At 29.2% G+C, this 25,765-nt stretch overlaps 1 protein-coding gene across 4 annotated transcripts; it reads left to right on the forward strand.

Annotated features, from left to right (window-relative positions):
- The first annotated feature begins 2,133 nt into the window (after positions 1-2,133).
- On the forward strand, positions 2,134-25,672 carry marveld2a (MARVEL domain containing 2a). Of its 4 annotated transcripts, XM_028463420.1 has the most exons (10): positions 2,153-2,233; positions 6,634-6,682; positions 9,101-9,181; positions 15,130-16,068; positions 16,948-17,168; positions 21,175-21,216; positions 21,457-21,605; positions 21,679-21,850; positions 21,937-21,987; positions 23,816-25,672. In XM_028463420.1, exons 4-10 carry the CDS (start codon positions 15,147-15,149, stop codon positions 23,933-23,935), a joined length of 1,677 nt encoding a protein of 558 aa, XP_028319221.1. In that variant the 5' UTR covers positions 2,153-2,233; positions 6,634-6,682; positions 9,101-9,181; positions 15,130-15,146; the 3' UTR covers positions 23,936-25,672. The 4 variants fall into 4 exon arrangements, with proteins under 4 accessions (XP_028319219.1, XP_028319222.1, XP_028319221.1 ...); XM_028463418.1 differs by lacking the exon at positions 9,101-9,181 and having other exon boundaries at positions 2,134-2,233; XM_028463419.1 differs by lacking the exon at positions 9,101-9,181 and having other exon boundaries at positions 2,164-2,233; positions 6,634-6,715.
- The last annotated feature ends 93 nt before the right edge of the window (positions 25,673-25,765 follow it).

Here is a 25,765-nt window from a genome sequence, read left to right on the forward strand (position 1 = left end):
GATTAAGTCAGACTTAATTCAGGTTAGACTTAATTCAGGTTAGACTTACTTTAAGTCAGACTTAGTTAAGTCAGACTTAATTCAGATCAGACTTAGTTTAGCTCTGATTTATTTTAAGTCAGACTTAATTCAGGTCAGAGTTAGTTTAAGTCAGACTTATGTTAGCTGATTATCAGTCATAGTGAAACAGATGTAATGGTTGATGCTAACGGTAGATGCTAACTGTTGATGCTAACGTTATCAGATAATTGTAAATGTAAATATAAATATTTTCTCTCGTTAAAAGAGAAGGTTTGATGAAGCTCAGGCTAAGTGAAGTATTTAAGATCAGGATTAATTAATCCCAGAGATGGTCTGCTGAAGAAAAGATGATTTATGACTTCATTAATCCCATGTTAAAGATAGTGGGCGGGGCCTGATGTTAGTCATGTGATGTGGTGCTAATGTTATGGCTGACGTATCACAGGCCAGTGTCTCTCCTAGCTCCTCCTACCTGTAACTAAACATTCCTCCATCTTTTATTGGATGCAGGGTTTGATGTAAACAAGCCATGAAACAGCCCTAGTATTAATACTTGACTAACTATTGATCTATATGCAATATATCTACGTTTGTTCTGATGATCAAAGCCATTTACACGTCATGTGATGTTAGTTACTGAATGCCTATTTAATGTGTGTGTGTCACTGGTTCTCAAGCTGTCACGTATTTCCTTCTTCCTGGATGATATGGGAACTACTTCCTGTTTGCGAGCACTGAGCTAACCAATAAGAAGAGCAGCTGTTTCTGAAAGCACTTATTCAGTATTCTTTTTTTTTTTTTTTTTTTTTAAACAACCTGAAAAATTGCTATGATTTTTATTAAAGGAAACCTTCACATTTCAATGTCCTGTATTTATGAAACAGGAAGTTGGGCCCATAATCAGGAAGTAGCAGACTTTTTAATGAGTTGAATAGAAATATATTCAAGTTTTAAACTTCAGTCAAAAATCTGTTTTCAAATACAAAGAGAAACTGGTTTAAAGTAATAATTCAGACTAGAGCGGCCCCTGCTGGACATCTGACCACAGTTTGAGAACCACTGATAGTATAAGAGTCTGTGGGAAAAATAAATAAATCATTGTTTCCACAATAAATGTAATCAATTCATTACATTTGAATGTTTCCTGTGCTTTTATTTCAAACTTAAACAACAAATAAACCTTTGATTAAGTTTTTATATCTAATGATTACAGTAAAGATTAAAAAAAGATACAGTTTGATTTAAAAATATAGATTTATACAGTATTATAGTCGTAAATATTCTATTTAATGATGTTAATAATTAGTAGTAATAGTTATTCAATTATAAAAAAAACTTAAAGTTTTGAGTCACTAAGCCTAGATTTATGGGTGTTAAATGTATAGCACAACAATAATAGTAAATAGTAGTTTAAAAAGTCATTTTATAGTTTTGTGTATGTAATTATGTAGTTTTATAAAGTGCTTTTTCATTGAAATGCAAAGCGCAATAGTTTATAAAATAATAATAGTAATAACTGGTAGTTTATAAAGTAGTGTTTTATATTACATATTTTAAAGCATATTAGTCTTGATCACTACTTATATTGATTATTACTAATTCTTTTTTTACTTTAATGATTATTACTAATTATTTTTTACTTTTAATGACTATTACTCATTTTTTTTTTACTTTTGATGATTATTACTAATGATTATTTTTCATTTTAATGATTATTACTAAATATTAATATTGGTTTTTATTTGAATGATTATTACTAATTAATATTGTTTTTTTCTTTTAATGATATTACTACTGATTATTTTTAACTTTTAATGATTATTACTAATGATTATTAATTTTTGACTTTTATGATTATTACTAATGATTAATATTGTTTTTTCTTTTATTGATTATGACTACTGATTATTGTAAACTTTTAATGATTATTACTAATTATTAATATTGTTTTTTCTTTTATTGATTATGACTACTGATTATTTTTACCTTTAATGATTATTACTAATGATTATTAATTTTTTACCTTTAATGATTATTAATTTTTGACTTTGAATGATTATTATTAATTATTATTGTGAGATTGGCGCACCCTCAGGTGAGCTTTTCGTGCACTGTGGTTGTGTGACGTCACAGGGTCACGTGGTGAGAGGAACCTGTGGGTGTGGTCATTGAAATGGGAAAAAGCAGGAAAACAACAGAGGAAACGGATCAGGTGCGTGTGCGCGTGACCGAACCGAGCCGTGCGGGACACGTGCTTTAACCCGGGTTTAGTTCATTTAGCGGCACTTTGAAGCTTTTAAAGTCGACCAACAAACAAACACCATCCGTGTTTAGCACAGGACGGTTTCACCGCGATAAAAACCGAGTTTGAGCCGAAAAAACCGGAAGAAAACCGCCGGTTACCGGTTAAACTGGTCCTGTACACGGTTTGAAGTTAAATTAAGTCAGACTTAGAATCAGAAAGTCAGGTTTAAAACGGACTTTTCACCTCTGGCACAGCGCCAGCAGCGTGCACTATTACACCCAGCGGTGCGCGTGCGTGACAGGAGATTAACACTGAATATGATCCATAAACATTATTAACATTATGTGAAAAGGTTTTCTTTGTACCTGTACTTGATCAATACAAAGTTATTATGACGTCATCTATAACGTCTGTGGATCAATATTAATCTGGTGACCAAACATTTTCTAAATAGTTTTCATCGACTACAATATCTATAAAAAAATACATGTTTATTATTATTATATTTAAATATTTGTTATAGTTGACGAATAAAAATGATCAGGTGATGTCACACATTGATCACATCTAGTGTGTATGTGTGTTTGTATGTGTGTATAAATGTATGTGTGTGTGTATAAATGTATGTGTGTGTGTGTCTATCTGTATGTGTGTGTATGTGTGTGTGTGTGTGTGTGTACAGTACCTTGTGAAAGTTTTCGTCCTCCTTGAACTTTGACCTTTTGCCACATTTCATCCTTCAAACATAAAGATATAAAACTGTAATTTTTTGTGAAGAATCAACAACAAGTGGGACACAATCATGAAGTGAAACTAAATTTATTGGATATTTCAAACATTTTTAACAAATAAAAAACTGAAAAATTGGGCGTGTAAAATTATTCATCCCTTAAGTTAATACTTTGTAGCTCCACCTTATGCTGTGATAACTACTGTAAGTCACATGGTGTTTGTTTCTATCAGTTTTACACATTGAGAGACTTTAATATTTGTTCATTCCTCTTTATAAAACATCTGGAGCTCAGTGACGTTGGATGGACAGCGTTTGTTAACAGCAGTTTTCAGTTGTTTCCACAGATTCTGGATTGGATTCAGGTCTGGACTTTGACTTGGTCCTTCTAACACCTGGAGATGTTTATTTGTGAACCACTGTATCTATTGTAGATGTAGCTTTATGTTTTGGATCATTGTCCCAGTCTCAGGTCTTTTTCAGACTCCATCAGGTTTTCTTCCAGAATGGTCCTGTATTTGGCTCCACCCATCTTCCCATCATTTTTAACCATCTTCTCTGTCCCTGCTGAAGAAAAGCAGCCCAAACCATGATGCTGCCACCACCATGTTTGACAGTGGGGATGGTGTGTTCAGGGTGATGAGCTGTGTTGCGTTTACGCCAAACATAACGTTTTTCATTGTTGCCAAAAAGTTCTATTTTGGTTTGGTCCGACCAGAGCACCTTCTTCCACATGTTTGGTGTTTCTCCAGGTGGCTTGTGGCAAACTTTAAATGACACTTTTCATGGATATCTTTAAGAAATGGCTTTCTTCTTGCCACTCTTCCATAAAGGCCAGAGTTGTGCAGTATAGACTGATTGTTGTCCTGTGGACAGAGTCTCCACCTCAGCTGTACATTTCTACAGTTCATCCAGAGATCATGGGCCTCTTGGCAGCATCTCTGATCAGTTTCTCCTTGTATGAGCTGAAAGTTTAGAGGGTCTTTGTAGATTTGCAGTGGTCTGATACTCCTTCCATTTCAATATTATCACTTGCACAGTGCTCCTTGGGATGTTTAAAGCTTGGGAAATCTTTTTATATCCAGATCCAGCTTTAAACTTCTCCACAACAGTATCTCAGACCTGCCTGGTGTGTTCCTTGGTCTTCATGATGCTCTCTGTGCTTTAAACTGACCTCAGAGATGATCACATTTATGGATTCTATTTATCATCATTAGTCATTTAGGTCAACATTGGATCATTCAGAGATCCTCACTCAACTTTTGGAGAGAGTTTGCTGCACTGTAAGTAAAGGGATGAATAATTTTGCAAGTTTTTTATTTGTTAAAAATGTTTGAAATATCCAATAAATTTAGTTTCACTTCATGATTGTGTCCCACTTGTTGTTGATTCTTCACAGAAAATTACAGTTTTATATCTTTATGTTTGAAGGATGAAATGTGGCAAAAGGTCAAAGTTCAAGGGGGACGAATAATTTCACATGGTACTGTATATATCAGGGATGTAACAATACATTCATATCACGGTTCAATACGTTCCTGGTTCATGTTTAACTCTTTCAGTACCAGCTGTTTAAGAATATTTTGATTGATTTTTAAAAATCCACAGAATATTTTGTATTATGATATGATTATGATAATGTGAATTAAAGTCTCTAATTTCATCAGATAAAATAATTTTGTTTTTATCTTGTTTCGTTCTGTAATCATCAGTTGAATAGAGACGTTTCACACAAATCACCAGTTTGTGACAAAAAACTGAAAAAATTCTATTAGTGACTTTGAAACAATTTTTATCTTTTTTTGCTTTAGTGACTCAACATTGTTTCTTTATATAGGTTTTATTGGTTTCATAATAACAATAATAATAATAATAATATTGATAACAATAACAATAATAATAATATCACTGGGAGGGATAATAACAATAATAATAATCATAACAATATCACTGTTGTGTTTTAACTGTTGGTCACCCTGCTACACACAATAATATAATAATGATTATTATCATAACGATGATAATAATCATAATAAAATAATTGTAATAATAATAATAGCTAGAACTGTAAGCAGTTATGAAAGGGGGCCAAGCCTTCCCGAGCGACTCCGCCCCCAGGTTTCATGGAGCCCGTGTAAGTACGTCATGAAGGATGACGGGCTCAGGCCAACGTGTCGTTTGCTGTGAACACGTGGATACGAAGTTTTGGAAGATGTGATTTAAAGTGTGAAAGTTGTATTTGCACCCATTATAGCGCCACCTAGTGGTGCACTTTTTGGTATGAGTGATCTGTGTGGTCTTCTATGGTTACCCTGTAAATTTCACAGCCCTCAACATAATAATTCAGCTGAAATAAAGGTTTGTTTATTTATATGTTAAGAAGTAATAAGCCACGCCCACTTTGACCAATCACGATTAACTTTGAGATTCGGTCCCAGGAGCGACCCAAGGTCATACCCACCTAGTTTGGTAAAAATTGGTCTTGCCATTAAAGAAATACAAATATTCGTTATTTGTAGCGCCCCCTAGTGGCCTACATCATTCAATATTGGCGCATACCCTCACAGTCACATGCCAACTAAGGATCTCAGATTTGGTGGTGTTAGCATTTATTTTGACCGAGATTTGTGCCAGTTTGCATTTTTATAGCAAGCTAGAAAATGGGCGTGGCCTAGCCCAGGTGATTCAGTGCTATTCAACGAATCTGTGGATATGAAAGATTTAAATTTGCAGCAAACGGTGTGGGAGTTATTGGCCTTTGTTATAGCGCCACCTGCTGGCAGATTAATGTGAATTTTTGCGTCCAAGGTCCCCTGGGGGTTTGGAACCAACCACCAAAGGGCTCCGCCCTACCTAGCACGGTTTAGCCTGCAGCGCCACTTTTACCAAGGAAACATAATAAATATAATAATATATATAATAATAATAAAAATCCTTATGATTACAATAGGGTCCCTGGCCCCGCTGCTCCTAGGGGTCCCTAATAATAACTCAGTAAGATTTGTATTCACAAGGCCAATACGTATTTTGTAATCAATAATTGGCAAAAATAACTGGTATCTGGATTTGTTGACAAGTTATTGAATACAGGAAGAACAGAAGATCGACCTTGACCTTAATTATGACATTGAGTAAAGGTCAAGGTCACACATTGAAAGAAAATGTTGTTCAATGGTACCAGTGGTTAAAGTTCTGGAGAAAAAAAGTATTTATTTATTGTATTTTGACGTCATGAACTTTGACCTCTACCAATGTTTTTACTGTTACGTCGTCTAATGAAATAAAAAGAGCTTTTTATAAATGTAAACATTGAACAGTAAACATTGTCCCTATGAGATGATATACGTACGTACGTGTCATTAGTGCTGCATTAATAAAGTAGGAGGAGTTTTAGGATAAATGAGATATCACTGTTAATGTGTTTACTTTAAATAAATGATAAAACATGTTTTCTCTAACTTTTTATTAGAGTGGACAATAAAAGATCAATGTTTCCACATCACATGCTAACCATGCTAAAGCTTAGCGTCCGTTTGGACCCGTGGATGTTGTAGTTTGATATATTATTGATTGAATAGTTTCTATTAGTCATTGATCAGCTTTATTTGTGCTGTGATTGATCATCTTCTGTCTGCAGGTCCACCAGTGCTTTCTAATCTGGTTTCCATGGTGACGTGTGGTTCCATGTAAGTGGTGTTGAGTGACTGCGTGTGAACGAGGTACTGCAGCTCTTTGATCTTTATATCCCGCCTCCATCTCAGGGTCACAGTGGGTTTTAGTGATGCCTGTGATTGGATAATAAACACACTTATATATAATGACTTATTATTATTATTGATAATTAGTTATTATTATTATTATTATTATGGATAATTAGTTATTATTATTATTATTATTATTGATAATTAGTTATTATTATTATTATTGATAATTAGTTATTATTATTATTATTGATAATTAGTTATTATTATTATTATTATTATTATTATGGATAATTAGTTATTATTATTATTATTATTGATAATTAGTTATTATTATTATTATTGATAATTAGTTATTATTATTATTATTATTGATAATTAGTTATTATTATTATTGTTATGGATAATTAGTTATTATTATTATTATTATTATTGATAATTAGTTATTATTATTATTATTATTATGGATAATTAGTTATTATTATTATTATTATTATTGATAATTAGTTATTATATTATAGATAATGAGTTATTATTATTATTATTATTGATAATGAGTTATTATATTATAGATAATGAGTTATTATTATTATTATTATTATTATTATTATTGATAATTAGTTATTATATTATAGATAATGAGTTATTATTATTATTATTATTGATAATTAGTTATTATATTATAGATAATGAGTTATTATTATTATTATTATTATTATTATTGATAATTAGTTATTATATTATAGATAATGAGTTATTATTATTATTATTATTGATAATGAGTTATTATATTATAGATAATGAGTTATTATTATTATTATTATTATTATTATTGATAATTAGTTATTATATTATAGATAATGAGTTATTATTATTATATTGATAATGAGAATGAGTTATTATATTATAGATAATGAGTATTCTTATTAATATATTATTGATAATTAGTTATTATATTATAGATAATGAGTTATTATTAGTATTATTATTGATAATTAGCTATTATATTATAAATAATGAGTTGTTATTATTATTATTATTATATTGATAATTAGTTATTATATTATAAATAATGAGTTGTTATTATTATTATTATTATATTGATAATTAGTTATTATATTATAAATAATGAGTTGTTATTATTATTATTATTATTATATTGATAATTAGTTATTATATTATAGATAATTAGTTATTATTATTGTTATTGATAATTAGTTATTATTATTATTATAGATCATAGTTATTATTATTATTGATAATTAGTTATTATTATTATTATTATAGATCATTAGTTATTATTACTATTATTATTGATAATTAGTTATTATTATTATAGATAATGAGTAATTATTATTATTATAGATCATTAGTTATTATTATTGATAATTAGTTATTATATTATAGATACAGTAATTAGTTATTATTATAGATAATTAGTTATTATTATAGATAGAGTTATTATTATTATTATTATAGTTAATGAGTTATTATTTTTATTATAGATAATGAGTTATTATTATTATTGATGATTAGTAATTATATTAGAGATAATGAGTTATTATTATTATAGATAGAGTTATTATTATTATTATTATAGTTAATGAGTTATTATTTTTATTATAGATAATGAGTTATTATTATTATTGATGATTAGTAATTATATTAGAGATAATGAGTTATTATTATTATAGATAGAGTTATTATTATTATTATTATAGTTAATGAGTTATTATTATTATTATAGATAATGATTTATTATTATTATTGATAATTAGTAATTATATTAGAGATAATGAGTTATTATTATTATAGATAGAGTTATTATTATTATTATTATAGTTAATGAGTTATTATTATTATTATAGATAATGAGTTATTATTATTATTGATAATTAGTAATTATATTAGAGATAATGAGTTATTATTATTATAGATAGAGTTATTATTATTATTATTATAGTTAATGAGTTATTATTATTATTATAGATAATGAGTTATTATTATTATTGATAATTAGTAATTATATTAGAGATAATGAGTTATTATTATTATAGATAATTAGTTATTATTATAGAGCAGTAACACACAGACTGATAATAAAACATATATATGTATAGAGCTGTTATTATAGAGCAGTAACTGAGGGAATCACTAAAATCCACTCCTGACTAGACTTGCATGAAGGAATGTGTGATGGGTTCTACTTCCTGTTTGTGTTGTTCATTAATGTGACCCCAGAGGTCAAAGGTCACTGTGTTTCTCTTTGTTTGACTTTCATAAACTCTACATATCACATTATTAGGAAATGAAAAACACGTCTAGACAGAAACACTGAACGTGTGAAACAATAACAAATGTAAAGGAAAATTAAGGATCATCTGGGAATTCTTTGTGTTATAGAATGTAGATCTCAACATGTGGGTCGCCACCCAACAGTGGGCCGCAGACTGACTTATACTGTACCACAAGCTTAAGTCTAACGTAAGATTGTCCTGACCTCAGTCTATGTTTAAATGTCCCACTAACATACTATCCACTACACACTCAATGAGTATAATATACTATAGTATATACTAGACAGTATATACTATAGTATATATACTAGACAGTATATACTATAGTATATATCGTAGACAGTATATACTATAGTATATATACTAGACATTATATACTATAGTATATATACTAGACATTATATACTATAGTATATAGTAGACATTTTATACGATAGTATATACTAGACAGTATATACTATAGTATATATACTAGACATTATATACTATAGTATATATACTAGACATTATATACTATAGTATATATACTAGACAGTATATACTATAGTATATATAGTAGACAGTATATACTAATGTATATAGTAGACATTTTATACGATAGTATATACTAGACAGTATATACTATAGTATATATACTAGACAGTGTATACTATAGTATATATACTAGACAGTATATACTATAGTATATATCGTAGACAGTATATACTATAGTATATATACTAGACATTATATACTATAGTATATATACTAGACATTATATACTATAGTATATAGTAGACATTTTATACGATAGTATATACTAGACAGTATATACTATAGTATATATACTAGACATTATATACTATAGTATATATACTAGACATTATATACTATAGTATATATACTAGACAGTATATACTATAGTATATATAGTAGACAGTATATACTAATGTATATAGTAGACATTTTATACGATAGTATATACTAGACAGTATATACTATAGTATATATACTAGACATTATATACGATAGTATATAGTAGACAGTATATACAGTGTTAAAACTGTGTTAAATCTGTGTTAAATCTATGTTAAATCTGTGTTAAATCTTTGTTAAATCTGTGTTAAATCTGTGTTAAATCTATGTTAAATCTATGTTAAATCTGTGTTAAATCTGTGTTAAATCTATGTTAAATCTATGTTAAATCTGTGTTAAATCTATGTTAAATCTGTGTTAAATCTATGTTAAATCTGTGTTAAATCTATGTTAAATCTATGTTAAATCTGTGTTAAATCTGTGTTAAATCTATGTTAAATCTGAGTTAAATCTGTGTTAAATCTATGTTAAATCTATGTTAAATCTGTGTTAAATCTGTGTTAAATCTATGTTAAATCTGAGTTAAATCTGTGTTAAATCTATGTTAAATCTGTGTTAAATCTATGTTAAATCTATGTTAAATCTGCATTAAATCTATGTTAAATCTGTGTTAAATCTATGTTAAATCTGTGTTAAATCTATGTTAAATCTATGTTAAATCTGAGTTAAATCTGTGTTAAATCTATGTTAAATCTGTGTTAAATCTATGTTAAATCTATGTTAAATCTGCATTAAATCTATGTTAAATCTGTGTTAAATCTATGTTAAATCTGCATTAAATCTATGTTAAATCTTTGTTAAATCTATGTTAAATCTGTGTTAAATCTATGTTAAATCTATGTTAAATCTGTGTTAAATCTTTGTTAAATCTATGTTAAAACTGTGTTAAATCTGTGTTAAATCTATGTTAAATCTATGTTAAAACTGTGTTAAATCTGTGTTAAATCTATGTTAAATCTATGTTAAATCTGTGTTAAATCTGTGTTAAATCTATGTTAAATCTATGTTAAATCTGTGTTAAATCTATGTTAAATCTGTGTTAAATCTATGTTAAATCTGTGTTAAATCTATGTTAAATCTGCATTAAATCTATGTTAAATCTGTGTTAAATCTTTGTTAAATCTGTGTTAAATCTGTGTTAAATCTATGTTAAATCTATGTTAAATCTGTGTTAAATCTGTGTTAAATCTATGTTAAATCTGTGTTAAATCTATGTTAAATCTGTGTTAAATCTATGTTAAATCTGTGTTAAATCTATGTTAAATCTGCATTAAATCTATGTTAAATCTGTGTTAAATCTTTGTTAAATCTGTGTTAAATCTATGTTAAATCTGAGTTAAATCTGTGTTAAATCTATGTTAAATCTATGTTAAATCTGCATTAAATCTATGTTAAATCTGTGTTAAATCTATGTTAAATCTGCATTAAATCTATGTTAAATCTATGTTAAATCTGCATTAAATCTATGTTAAATCTGCATTAAATCTATGTTAAATCTGTGTTAAATCTATGTTAAATCTGAGTTAAATCTGTGTTAAATCTATGTTAAATCTATGTTAAATCTGCATTAAATCTATGTTAAATCTGTGTTAAATTTATGTTAAATCTATGTTAAATCTGCATTAAATCTATGTTAAATCTATGTTAAATCTGTGTTAAATCTATGTTAAATCTATGTTAAATCTGCATTAAATCTGTGTTAAATCTGTGTTAAATCTTTGTTAAATCTATGTTAAATCTTTGTTAAATCTGCATTAAATCTATGTTAAATCTGCATTAAATCTATGTTAAATCTGAGTTAAATCTATGTTAAATCTGCATTAAATCTATGTTAAATCTATGTTAAATCTGCATTAAATCTATGTTAAATCTATGTTAAATCTATGTTAAATCTGAGTTAAATCTATGTTAAATCTTTGTTAAATCTGTGTTAAATCTATGTTAAATCTGAGTTAAATCTATGTTAAATCTGCATTAAATCTATGTTAAATCTATGTTAAATCTATGTTAAATCTATGTTAAATCTTTGTTAAATCTGCATTAAATCTATGTTAAATCTATGTTAAATCTGAGTTAAATCTATGTTAAATCTGCATTAAATCTATGTTAAATCTATGTTAAATCTGCATTAAATCTATGTTAAATCTATGTTAAATCTGCATTAAATCTATGTTAAATCTGTGTTAAATCTATGTTAAATCTGTGTTAAATCTGTGTTAAATCTGTGTTAAATCTGTGTTAAATCTGTGTTAAATCTGCATTAAATCTATGTTAAATCTGTGTTAAATCTATGTTAAATCTGTGTTAAATCTGCATTAAATCTGTGTTAAATCTGTGTTAAATCTTTGTTAAATCTATGTTAAATCTTTGTTAAATCTGCATTAAATCTATGTCAAATCTGCATTAAATCTATGTTAAATCTGAGTTAAATCTATGTTAAATCTGCATTAAATCTATGTTAAATCTATGTTAAATCTGCATTAAATCTATGTTAAATCTATGTTAAATCTATGTTAAATCTGAGTTAAATCTATGTTAAATCTTTGTTAAATCTGTGTTAAATCTATGTTAAATCTGAGTTAAATCTATGTTAAATCTGCATTAAATCTATGTTAAATCTATGTTAAATCTATGTTAAATCTATGTTAAATCTTTGTTAAATCTGCATTAAATCTATGTTAAATCTATGTTAAATCTGAGTTAAATCTATGTTAAATCTGCATTAAATCTATGTTAAATCTATGTTAAATCTGCATTAAATCTATGTTAAATCTGCATTAAATCTATGTTAAATCTGTGTTAAATCTATGTTAAATCTGTGTTAAATCTGTGTTAAATCTGTGTTAAATCTGTGTTAAATCTGTGTTAAATCTGCATTAAATCTATGTTAAATCTGTGTTAAATCTATGTTAAATCTGTGTTAAATCTGCATTAAATCTATGTTAAATCTGTGTTAAATCTGTGTTAAATCTGTGTTAAATCTGTGTTAAATCTATGTTAAATCTGTGTTAAATCTGTTAAATCTGTGTTAAATCTGCATTAAATCTATGTTAAATCTGCATTAAATCTATGTTAAATCTGCGTTAAATCTGTGTTAAATCTTTGTTAAATCTATGTTAAATCTTTGTTAAATCTTTGTTAAATCTGTGTTAAATCTATGTTAAATCTATGTTAAATCTATGTTAAATCTGTGTTAAATCTTTGTTAAATCTATGTTAAATCTATGTTAAATCTTTGTTAAATCTATGTTAAATCTGCATTAAATCTATGTTAAATCTATGTTAAATCTGCATTAAATCTATGTTAAATCTATGTTAAATCTGCATTAAATCTATGTTAAATCTTTGTTAAATCTGCATTAAATCTATGTTAAATCTATGTTAAATCTGTGTTAAATCTATGTTAAATCTGTGTTAAATCTGCATTAAATCTATGTTAAATCTGTGTTAAATCTATGTTAAATATGTGTTAAATCTGCATTAAATCTATGTTAAATCTGTGTTAAATCTATGTTAAATCTGCGTTAAATCTATGTTAAATCTGTGTTAAATCTATGTTAAATCTGTGTTAAATCTATGTTAAATCTGCATTAAATCTATGTTAAATCTGCATTAAATCTATGTTAAATCTATGTTAAATCTGTGTTAAATCTATGTTAAATCTATGTTAAATCTGTGTTAAATCTTTGTTAAATCTATGTTAAATCTATGTTAAATCTATGTTAAATCTGTGTTAAATCTATGTTAAATCTGTGTTAAATCTATGTTAAATCTATGTTAAATCTGTGTTAAATCTTTGTTAAATCTATGTTAAATCTATGTTAAATCTATGTTAAATCTGTGTTAAATCTATGTTAAATCTTTGTTAAATCTATGTTAAATCTATGTTAAATCTGCATTAAATCTATGTTAAATCTGTGTTAAATCTGTGTTAAATCTATGTTAAATCTGTGTTAAATCTATGTTAAATCTATGTTAAATCTGCATTAAATCTATGTTAAATCTGTGTTAAATCTATGTTAAATCTATGTTAAATCTGTGTTAAATCTGTGTTAAATCTATGTTAAATCTATGTTAAATCTTTGTTAAATCTATGGTAAATCTATGTTAAATCTGCATTAAATCTATGTTAAATCTGTGTTAAATCTATGTTAAATCTGCATTAAATCTATGTTAAATCTGTGTTAAATCTATGTTAAATCTGCATTAAATCTATGTTAAATCTGTGTTAAATCTATGTTAAATCTGCATTAAATCTATGTTAAATCTATGTTAAATCTATGTTAAATCTGCATTAAATCTATGTTAAATCTGTGTTAAATCTATGTTAAATCTATGTTAAATCTGTGTTAAATCTTTGTTAAATCTATGTTAAATCTATGTTAAATCTATGTTAAATCTGTGTTAAATCTATGTTAAATCTTTGTTAAATCTATGTTAAATCTATGTTAAATCTGCATTAAATCTATGTTAAATCTGTGTTAAATCTGTGTTAAATCTATGTTAAATCTGTGTTAAATCTATGTTAAATCTATGTTAAATCTGCATTAAATCTATGTTAAATCTGTGTTAAATCTATGTTAAATCTGCATTAAATCTATGTTAATTCTGTGTTAAATCTATGTTAAATCTTTGTTAAATCTGTGTTAAATCTGTGTTAAATCTGTGTTAAATCTATGTTAAATCTGTGTTAAATCTGTGTTAAATCTATGTTAAATCTGAGTTAAATCTGTGTTAAATCTATGTTAAATCTGTGTTAAATCTGTGTTAAATCTGTGTTAAATCTATGTTAAATCTGTGTTAAATCTGTGTTAAATCTATGTTAAATCTGTGTTAAATCTGTGTTAAATCTATGTTAAATCTGTGTTAAATCTATGTTAAATTTATGTTAAATTTATGTTAAATCTATGTTAAATCTATGTTAAATCTGTGTTAAATCTGCATTAAATCTATGTTAAATCTGAGTTAAATCTGTGTTAAATCTATGTTAAATCTGTGTTAAATCTGTGTTAAATCTGTGTTTAATCTTTGTTAAATCTATGTTAAATCTGTGTTAAATCTATGTTAAATCTGTGTTAAATCTATGTTAAATCTATGTTAAATCTGTGTTAAATCTATGTTAAATCTTTGTTAAATCTTTGTTAAATCTATGTTAAATCTATGTTAAATCAAATCTATGTTAAATCTGTGTTTAACTAAGTTAAACTTAACCTAATTTCCTCTCTCAGTGCCGCCCACAGGGGGCGGTCCTAATGTTCTGTGTGTGTTTGTGTGTTTTCAGGGACCATCACCGCCCTCATGTCCTCTGGCGGCGGAGCCTATGGTCGCACTGAGGGTGTGCGTCACTCCCCCTACTATGACCAGGTTCCTGAGGGCGTGGCTCTCAGAGCGAGCTCCTTTGATCCTCTGCCGTCGCTAAGCAACCACAGGGAGCCCCGCCTGGCTCAGAGCGCTGACCCCCTCCCTCCCCCCCCTCTCCCCCACCACCCCCCAGTCGGTCCTGAGTTTGACGCTAGCTGTGGTGAGAACGACTCAGATGTGGATCTGGATATCAAACCTGTTCACCGCTTCATCCCGGACTCCTGGAAAAACTTCTTCAGAGGCAGCGAGCGCAGCAGCAAGGGGGCGTGGTCAAAGCCTGCGTCCTTTGTCAACAACAACAACAACAGCAGCACCACTGAGGGCGTGCGCTGCTCGCCCCCCCACTCCCCCTCCCTCCCCCGATCCTATGGCGGCAGCTACAACTCCCGTAAGGAGCTGCTGGAGGCCACGCCCACTGTGTCAGGCCACACCCACCAGACGGCGCTGAGCTACAGCGAGCGCGTGGAGGAGTACCACCAGCGCTACGCTTACATGAAGTCGTGGGCGGGGCTTCTGAGGATCCTGGGCTGCGTGGAGCTGCTGTTGGGTGCGGCCGTGTTTGCGTGCGTGTGCGCGTACGTGCACAAAGACAACGAGTGGTTCAACATGTTCGGGTACTCGTCCCCAGGCGGGGCCTACGGGGCCGGGTTCTATGGGGCCGGCACCGGGGGGGCCTACTACACGGGGCCTAAGACACCCTTTGTGCTGGTGGTGGCGGGCCTGGCCTGGCTGGTTACCGTCATCCTGCTGGTGCTGGGGATGACCCTCTACTATCGATCCATCCTATTGGACGCCACCTGGTGGCCCCTGACGGAGTTCATCATCAACCTCTGCCTCGCTGTGCTCTACATGTCTGCAGGTCAATAAAACCACTTCCTGTTTATCACACGTTACTACATTTAAAACAGGACACACATGTATTTTATTCATACAGATATAATTACAACAATAGTCACAAAATATAAAAAGAATTATTCCACATGAACATAACCATCAGGTACAGTGGAGAGACCAGACGTTACTGTAGTGTTTAATGTAATTAGAATGAATGTAATTAGAATGAATGTAATTAGAATGAGATCACAGAACTCATATGTAGGGACATCATCACATATTAATTAGGGATGCAACAAAATAAAGATTATCGGCTGAAACACAGAAAGAAATAATTGAACTAATTATTGGTTTAATTCCATTTATGACGTTATGAAAGTTATTAAAGCTTAGTAATTGTTTGAATTAAAATAATGTTTCAAAGAATAAATCAATTAAAAATATGTTTTACTGGATTTACACTTTTATCTCTTCTCTGTTGATAAAAAATGTGTCCAACCTTCTAGTTCTCCTTCGTTAGGAACACTGAGCTGTTGTTGTGTTTAGAACATACATTTAACCGCGTTCTCACGTGATTATATAAATATCATGAGAACTGCTCTGTCTCCTGACATCACAGTCGTCCAATCAGAATGCACCGTAGCACACTCAAAACGCACAGACGTATCCTGTTGAAACCCCCAGCAAGGAGAGCTCTTCTTCTCTGCTTCACTGTCTACTACCAAACCTCAGAGTTGGAACTGTTGCCCCATGATGTCATAGATTACTTTTCTGTTTTTATCCTCTTTCACTTAACAAAAATTGATTTTTGTTTAGTTTTAGAATTTGATGAAATATATTTAAACTTCAGTTTTTTGATAAAAAGAGAAAAACCTTTAATTTCATTGTCGTCGTGTTCTCTCAGGAATCGTCTACGTTCGTGACACAACGCGTGGCGGTCTCTGCTCCTACCCGGTCTTTAACAACGGTATAAACGGAGCGTTCTGCAGGACTGAGGCGGGTCAGACCGCCGCCATCATCTTCCTCTTCGTCACCATGGTCCTGTATCTGATCGGAGCCATCGTTTGTCTCAAACTGTGGAGACACGAAGCCACTCGGAGGGAACGAGAACGCTACGCACGAGAGGTACGAGTACAAGCTCTAACCAGCTAAACAACAAAACAATAAAAACATACAAAACAATGAAAATATACAAACTGACTCCAAAGACCCACAAATGTACAATAAAATACACAAAACAACAACAAAAGCTCCCAAAATAACAGAAAGACAAACCAAACCACAGCTAAAATAACAAAATGGACTAAAAAACATAAATAACACAAACACACTGAACGCCAACAAAAACTTTCAAAAAAAGAACAAACATTTTTAAAAATGACTGAAAAACACAAAGTTCCAAAATACACAAAATATACACAAAATAGCTCCAAAAACAAGAATACAGAAAATTACTACCACAACAAACAAAAATACACAAAATTCTCCAAAAAAAGCAAATGGTGACAAAAACTCACAAAACAACAAAAAACAATATATGAATGATGAAATGCTTACATGTTTATGAAATAAATAGCATGACGCATGAATCACTTCGTTTGTAGTTTTACATGTATGTAGTATGGAAACATTTGGTTACTTATGTGCACGAGCGCCATAAAAAGCCATCATCAATGGAGCAAAGATAACATGAACTATCATGGCAACCACCTAGAAGAGAGTGATTTATTCACCCTGATGAGTGAAATATTCAGGTGTTTTTAGAGGAATATGAGCCTGTTCTAATGTTCTAAAGGTGTTCACACTGAACGCCACTTCAGTGACTATAGTAGCTTAAAGCTAGGGTAGGTATTTTTTGCCAGACACACTTTTTAAGTTTTGGTCAGAGCACATAAGATTTAAATTTTTGTCAGGACATAAAGGAATGGAGAATTTCTATCATCTGTAGCAGCTGTACATCTGTAATAACTTCAACCAATGGAAAAAAAAGAACTATTTTTTTTAACCAATCACGTCTCTCTCTCTCCCTGCTCGTTCGCGATCCCTCTTATGCACAAGCTCACACTGAAAGCTCGTCACCGCTGACAGAGTTAAAACAGAGTTTAGTCACGTTTTTTAACATATATAATGATAGTTTATTGTTTACTTACTGCTGAATGAGACAATGAAGTTTCTACACAATACAAGTGATGATCTGAGCTCCTCTTCTGCAGCAGCTGTGAGCATGCATGTGAGTGAGGCGGAGCACAGAGGGGAGGGGCAAGGGGGGTAAAGGCGGAGCCATCAGGGAGGCTACATTCAAAATCATGCTAGCTTTTAAAGATCACCTACCCTACCTTTAAATCGCCCGTGATCTCTTCATCGCTCCAGTGACGTAACAATAATATGAATAAAATGTGTCTGAGGGGGCGGGGCATCATCACAGCTCTTATCATACACAACTTCACCTGTACTTATGGTTTAAATGAATTCACTCACACTATAATTATAATTTAAAAGTATTTCTCTTTCATTTGGTCTCAGGAAGTAGAGGAAGTGTTCAGCCCTTTTTTAAAATAAATGAATGAATAAATGATCCAATCAGATCCACAGCAGACGAGCGTGGCTGAGATGAAGAAGTGAAGATGACTTAGAGCATTAGCTGACCTTCATCTGGATAGTTTTATTACCAACGTAGCTCAGCTAAACTCTGATATGGATTTAGAAGTTGACCAATCCTGAATGAGACTGAGGTAAGTCCCTCCTACCTCATTAGCACACGGACACATGAATGTAGAAATAAATAAATGTATATATGAACAAATGTGGAAATAAATAAATGTGGAAATAATTAATAAATGATAAAAGTAGAAAGAAATAAATGAATGTATAAATAAATAAATGAAGAAATAATTAAAAGTAGAAATAAATAAATGTAGAAATAAATAAATATAGAAATAAATAAATAAATGTGAAAACAAAGAAATATATTTATAAATAAATACATGTGGAAATAAATAAATGTGGAAATAAATAAAAGTAGAAATAAATAAATGTGGAAATAAAGAATTATAGAAATAAAGAAATGAATGTGGAAATAAATAAATAAATGTATAAATAAATACATGTGGAAATTAATAAATGTTGAAATAAATAAATGTAGAAATAAATAAATAAATGTGGAAATAAATAAATATTTTATTAATGAATACATGTGGAAAAAAATAAAAGTAGAAATAAATAAATGTGGAAATGAATAAATATAGAAATAAAGAAATAAAGAATTATATTTATAAATAAATACATGTGGAAATACATAAAAGTAGAAATAAATAAATAAATAAATTTATAGATAAATAAATGTGGAAATAAATACATTTATAAATAAATAAATGTGGAATTAAATAAATGTAGAAATAAAAAAGTATAAATAAATAAATGTATATAAAATAAATTTTGAAATAAATAAAAGTAGAAATAAACAAATTTAAGACATTTAGTTATGTATGTCCCATTTATTTACCAGTTTTATTAATTTATTCATGCATTTAATTATTTATTTATTATTTAGTCATTCTTTTATTTATTTATTCCAATATTTATTTATTTCTACTTTTGGGAGGTTTGGTCCTCCATAGATTTGAACGTCTGACCTTATGCTTCTAAGCGCTCTTCCTTACCCGTTGTGCCACCGTATCATTCATATTACAACGTTCACTCTAGGGTTAATAGGTCTACATCCAGTTGTATTTAAGTCATATATAGTAATTAATTTAAATGATCATCTCCTCCTTTATATTATCTACAGGTTTGTATCCAGTGAACTTTACTACAGACGTCAGTAGATGTTTTAATGTAGATCAACCTCTCAGTGTGTTTCACTAAATGATCTACATCTATTCTCTAAAACTACTGTTTGATTAAAAACCTAAAGCAGCATCACATTAGTAATGATGTGAGCACATTGAACAGTGTCAAAGTTCATTGGTGTTTCTTTAGAAGCAGTGTTCAGGTGGGCGGAGCCAGGTTAGGGTTAACCTGCCAGTGAGCAGGTTTAGTTCATGGAAAATGTTACCATGGTAACAGACTCAGAGAAGAACGTACCTGGCCTTCAGGAACAGATACTCAGAGTTAGAACATATGGAACACCTCTCAGATGACAACAAAAACACATAAATATATGAAGTAACTCCAAAGTTCATTAACAACAACAAACCATTAAATGACATAAATACATTCCAAACCACAGTAATATATGTCTGTCCCACAGTCGTATATATTTACAGTATTATCATATGTGGGTATTTACTTTGTTCTTACTGCTACTCTATGTAACATGTGACTTTTCCCTCTGGGGATCAATAATGGTCTATTCTATTCTATTTTGTTCTGTTCTATTTTATTCTATTCTGTTTTGTTTTATTTTATTTTATTTTATTTTGTTTTTTTTATTTTATTTTGTTTTATTTATTTTATTTTATTCTATTCTATTCTATCGTATTTTATTTTTTTTAATTTTAATTTTTTTAAATTTTATTCTATTCTATTCTATTCTATTCTATCGTATCTTATTTTTTTTAATTTTAATTTAATTTTTTTTTAATTTTAATTTAATTAAATTTTATTTAATTTTATTCTATCGTATCTTTTTTTTTTTTAAATTTTAATTTAATTTAATTCTATTCTATTCTATCCTATCGTATCGTATCGTATCGTATCGTAGCGCATCGTATCGTACCGTATCGTATCGTATCGTATCTTATTTTTTTTATTTTAATTTAATTTAATTTAATTTAATTTAATTTAATTTAATTTAATTTTCTTTAATTTAATTTTATTTAATTTTATTTTATGAACAATAAATAAATAAATATGAAACAATGACAACATAAATCATCTAAATGATGATTAATACCTCAGTGTGTAGTTTTGTGTTAAAGCTCAGATATTGATGTGATTCTACTTTATTCTGAATGATGTCATTTAAAGCTTTTTTTCTTTTCAATTGGTCAAAATAAATGAATGAATGACTGGTTGTTAATCTGATTGATCAGTACACATGTAAACAGCTCAGCTGTTACTGTAGAGCTTCACTCCTATTGGCTCCTGGAGGCTCCTCCCCCTACGTCACAATGACTGACTGTGTTTCCAGGTTCAGATGCAGTCGTCTGAGATGAGAGCTCTGCACCCATTGGTCAGTGTGTGTGTGTGTGTTACTGTGTGTGTGTGTGTGTGTTACTGTGTGCGTGTGTGTGTGTGTTACTGTGTGTGTGTGTGTGTGTGTGTTACTGTGTGCGTGTGTGTGTGTGTTACTGTGTGTGTGTGTGTGTGTGTGTGTGTGTTACTGTGTGTGTGTGTGTGTGTGTGTTACTGTGTCTGTGTGTGTGTGTGTGTGTTACTGTGTGTGTTCTAACATTGTGTATGGTCTCCTCAGACACTCACTGACTCCGCCCACAAACCCAAAGCCTTGGAGGAACGTGGATCATCATTGGCTCCCATCAGAGCTCCTCCCACTAAAGTTCTCCAGGGAAACATTCCATCAGGACACATCCCTAAACCTGTCATTGTTCCAGACTACATAGCGTGAGAAAAAACACACTATGACTAATGTTTAATAAAGCTGCTCTTAAGGACCTCCCTCTTCCTGTCTGAACAGGAAGTACCCTACTATAGGCTCAGATGAGGAGCGTGACCAGTACCGTGCTGTGTTCAATGACCAGTACTCTGAGTATAAAGAGTTATATTCTGATGTTCAGATGACCATCAGGAGGTTTGAGGAGATGGACGTGATGATGCAGAGTCTACCTCAGCACCCTGGGAGTCACATGGTCAGCAGCACGGCCTCTCATTGGCTCATGGAGCTTCTTGTTTCTGTGCTCTTTACTTTAAGCCCCGCCTCTTCCTCTTTGTACAGGAAATGGATCGCATCAACAGAATCCTGCAGGAGTACCAGAGGAAGAAAAATGTGAGTTTATTATAAATATAGTTTATTATAAATATAGTTTATTATAAATATAGTTTATTATAAATAAAGTTTACTATAAATATAGTTTATTATAAATAAAGTTTACTATAAATATAGTTTATTATAAATATAGTTTATTATGAATTAAGTTTATTATAAATATAGTTTATTATAAATATAGTTCATTATGAATTAAGTTTATTATAAATATAGTTTATTATAAATAAAGTTTATTATAAATAAAGTTTATTATAAATATAGTTCATTATGAATTAAGTTTATTATAAATATAGTTTATTATAAATATAGTTTATTATAAATATAGTTCATTATGAATTAAGTTTATTATAAATATAGTTTATTATAAATAAAGTTTATTATAAATAAAGTTTATTATAAATATAGTTCATTATGAATTAAGTTTATTATAAATATAGTTTATTATAAATAAAGTTTATTATAAATAAAGTTTATTATAAATATAGTTCATTATGAATTAAGTTTATTATAAATATAGTTTATTATAAATATAGTTTATTATAAATATAGTTCATTATGAATTAAGTTTATTATAAATATAGTTTATTATGAATTAAGTTTATTATAAATATAGTTTATTATAAATATAGTTCATTATGAATTAAGTTTATTATGAATAAAGTTTATTATAAATATAGTTCATTATGAATTAAGTTTATTATGAATAAAGTTTATTATAAATATAGTTCATTATGAATTAAGTTTATTATAAATATAGTTTATTATAAATATAGTTTATTATGAATAAAGTTTATTATAAATATAGTTTATTATAAATATAGTTTATTATGAATTAAGTTTATTATGAATAAAGTTTATTATAAATAAAGTTTATTATAAATAAAGTTTACTATAAATATAGTTTATTATAAATATAGTTCATTATGAATTAAGTTTATTATAAATATAGTTTATTATAAATAAAGTTTATTATAAATAAAGTTTATTATAAATAAAGTTTATTATAAATATAGTTCATTATGAATTAAGTTTATTATAAATATAGTTTATTATAAATAAAGTTTATTATAAATAAAGTTTATTATAAATATAGTTCATTATGAATTAAGTTTATTATGAATATAGTTTATTATAAATAGTCATCTCTCTGCTTCTACACAGATGATGATTTTCTGCTAAAAACTAATAAAATATCTAAATGATTGTTTTCTTAAATAATAATAATAATATAATAATACAGAATAAATAGAAGTGTGTTCTTGTCATTTAACACCAGGAGAGGAAAGATGTAACACTTTAATCTAGTCCAACTTCTTTCACATAAACATGAATTGATCAACATTAATGTCAGCATTAGAATAACGATCAATCAGAGCATTAACATGGGAAACCAAGAGTTTGTGTATTTTTGTTGTTGTTTTGTTTATATTTCAGTTATTTTTGTGTATTTTATGTTTTCCTTTTGTCTTTTTTTTCCATAATTTTGTGTGCTTTTGTAGTTTTTTTTGGTGCATTTACTTTGGGGACTGAGGGACTGTGTCCCCCAGGGGTCCTCAGGGGTCCCTCAGGTGGCCCCCGGGGTCCATGTGAGGTACAGATGGTCCAATGATAATGGTAACAAAGGGACCATCAAAGCCCATTAAATAATGTCTATATGATCATGTTTATCTGTTTTATTTTAGGACAAAATAAAACAAGCTCAGATTATTTTATTCTGAAATCTTTTATTTTATTTTGTTTATGTCCTGTTTGTTTCCTGTTAATTCCCTTTTGTTTCTTGTTTATTTCCTGTTTATATCCGGTTTGTTTCCTGTTTATTTCCTTCCAGGATCCGACCTTTGTGGAGAAGAAGGAACGCTGTGAATACCTGAAATGTAAACTGTCTCACATCAAACAGAAGATCCAGGAATACGATAAGGTGATGGAATGGAACGATGGATTCAGCTGAGCCTCCACCAATCAATGATCAATCAATGATCAATCAATGATCAATTAATGATCAATTAATGAACACATGGCATTCTTTAGAAACACTGGGAAAGCAATGTGTAGCTTGTTAGCGTGTTAGCTTAGCTCTGCCTAAAACAGCACATTTCCAGTTGTTTAAATAACTTTAAACATCGACCACCAAACAAACATTTAAATGTTTATTTATAGAATCAACATTTATATTCATAAACAAATAGAACAGATACAGTCTGTTTATTTTTACAACATTTTTATCCCTAAGAGAATAAAAGTTTTATCACAATACTTTGATGCTGATGAAATATTTATTGTAATTGGACTGTAATTATTATTGGATTTTAATTTCCTCATTTTCCTCATGCAAAGACAAAAGTTGAATCAAACTATTTACACTATATGTAGTGTTAATGTATGAACAGCTGTAGACATGGTCAAAAATTAAATAAAATAACACTTAAAAAAATAGAAAAATAGAGATTTTTAATAATGTCACCAAAAAAAGAAACAAAATTTTGAATGGATATTTTTATTTACCCTTAATATGCAAATTATTATCAAATACAAAATAAATACCAATAATAAAGCACTAATAGAGAAGGGACTGATAAATATGGATAAAATAGTTTCAAACTTTCCTCCTTTTACAATGATTTATAATTATTAATGAATTTACTGAAAATCACAACTAAAGTTGATTAGTTTATATTTTACATTAAAGGAGAGATGGTCATTAAACACTGTGAAACTGACTAATCGTATTATTAGTGTCAATAAACAATAGTAGAAATATATCAATCATTCTTATAACTATACTTTATATTATCAGCTCTTTAGATTCTTCATTATAATTATAATTATATCGCTGAATAAATTCTTTGTTGCATGTTGTGACAATAACAACCACTAGAGGGAGCTACTGTAGAACACTTTAATGTGTTTATTATTGTTGAGCAGAGTTAAGCACACTTTGGTGTTTTTAGGTCCAACTTTAAACAAACTAAAGGTAAACTTTTTAATTGTAAACAGTTTGAACAGACGTGTGCTGTGGTCACTGGATCACCTGTTCTTATCACTGTTTTATTGTTTTGTAAAAGCTGTTTTATTATTGCTGTAATGTTTTGTGTAATTTGTTTGAATATGTAATGTAAACACAAAACCACTGCATCTCTGTACAAATCTAAGGTTTTTACATTGATTACATTAGATTAGATTAGATTACATTAGATTAGACAGACGTTTTGATATTATTTAATTTCACATCAGGCTTTTTAAACGTGTGTGTGTGTGTGTGTGTGTGTGTGTGTGTGTGTGTGTGTGTGTGTGTGTGTGTGTGTGTGTGTGTGTGTGTGTGTGTGAGAATCTAAATCTATTGATTTTACTGTAGATTTCATTTCTTTTCGCGGTCGTTCATTTCAATCAATAAAGACTTTGTAGTGAAATAATAAAATACTGTATAAATGTGATGTGGTGCTATTCTATTCTGCTTCTGCACTGACTGTGTAATACTTTTATTTCAGCAGCAGATGAATAAATACATAAATGCAATATTAAAGATGTATAAACTCTACGTTTTTAGGAACTTGGTGTAATTTCAGTTGTAGAGTTTTAAATACGTTATCATCATGATTTAAAATGATCTTTTGGGAAAACAAGTTATAAAAGTGAATGTTTGTGTTGACACTAATCTGTTGGATAATAAATGTTTATTATTCTTTTACATTGTGTGGCTGGATTTTAATGTGTTTCCTTCTCAACTCGTGGGACGAGATCCAAAAGTGTGTCATGAGTATAATTAATATTAGTGGATGGA

This window comes from Gouania willdenowi, chromosome 12 (genome assembly GCF_900634775.1).
Source record: "Gouania willdenowi chromosome 12, fGouWil2.1, whole genome shotgun sequence".
Classification (NCBI taxonomy): domain Eukaryota; kingdom Metazoa; phylum Chordata; class Actinopteri; order Blenniiformes; family Gobiesocidae; genus Gouania; species Gouania willdenowi.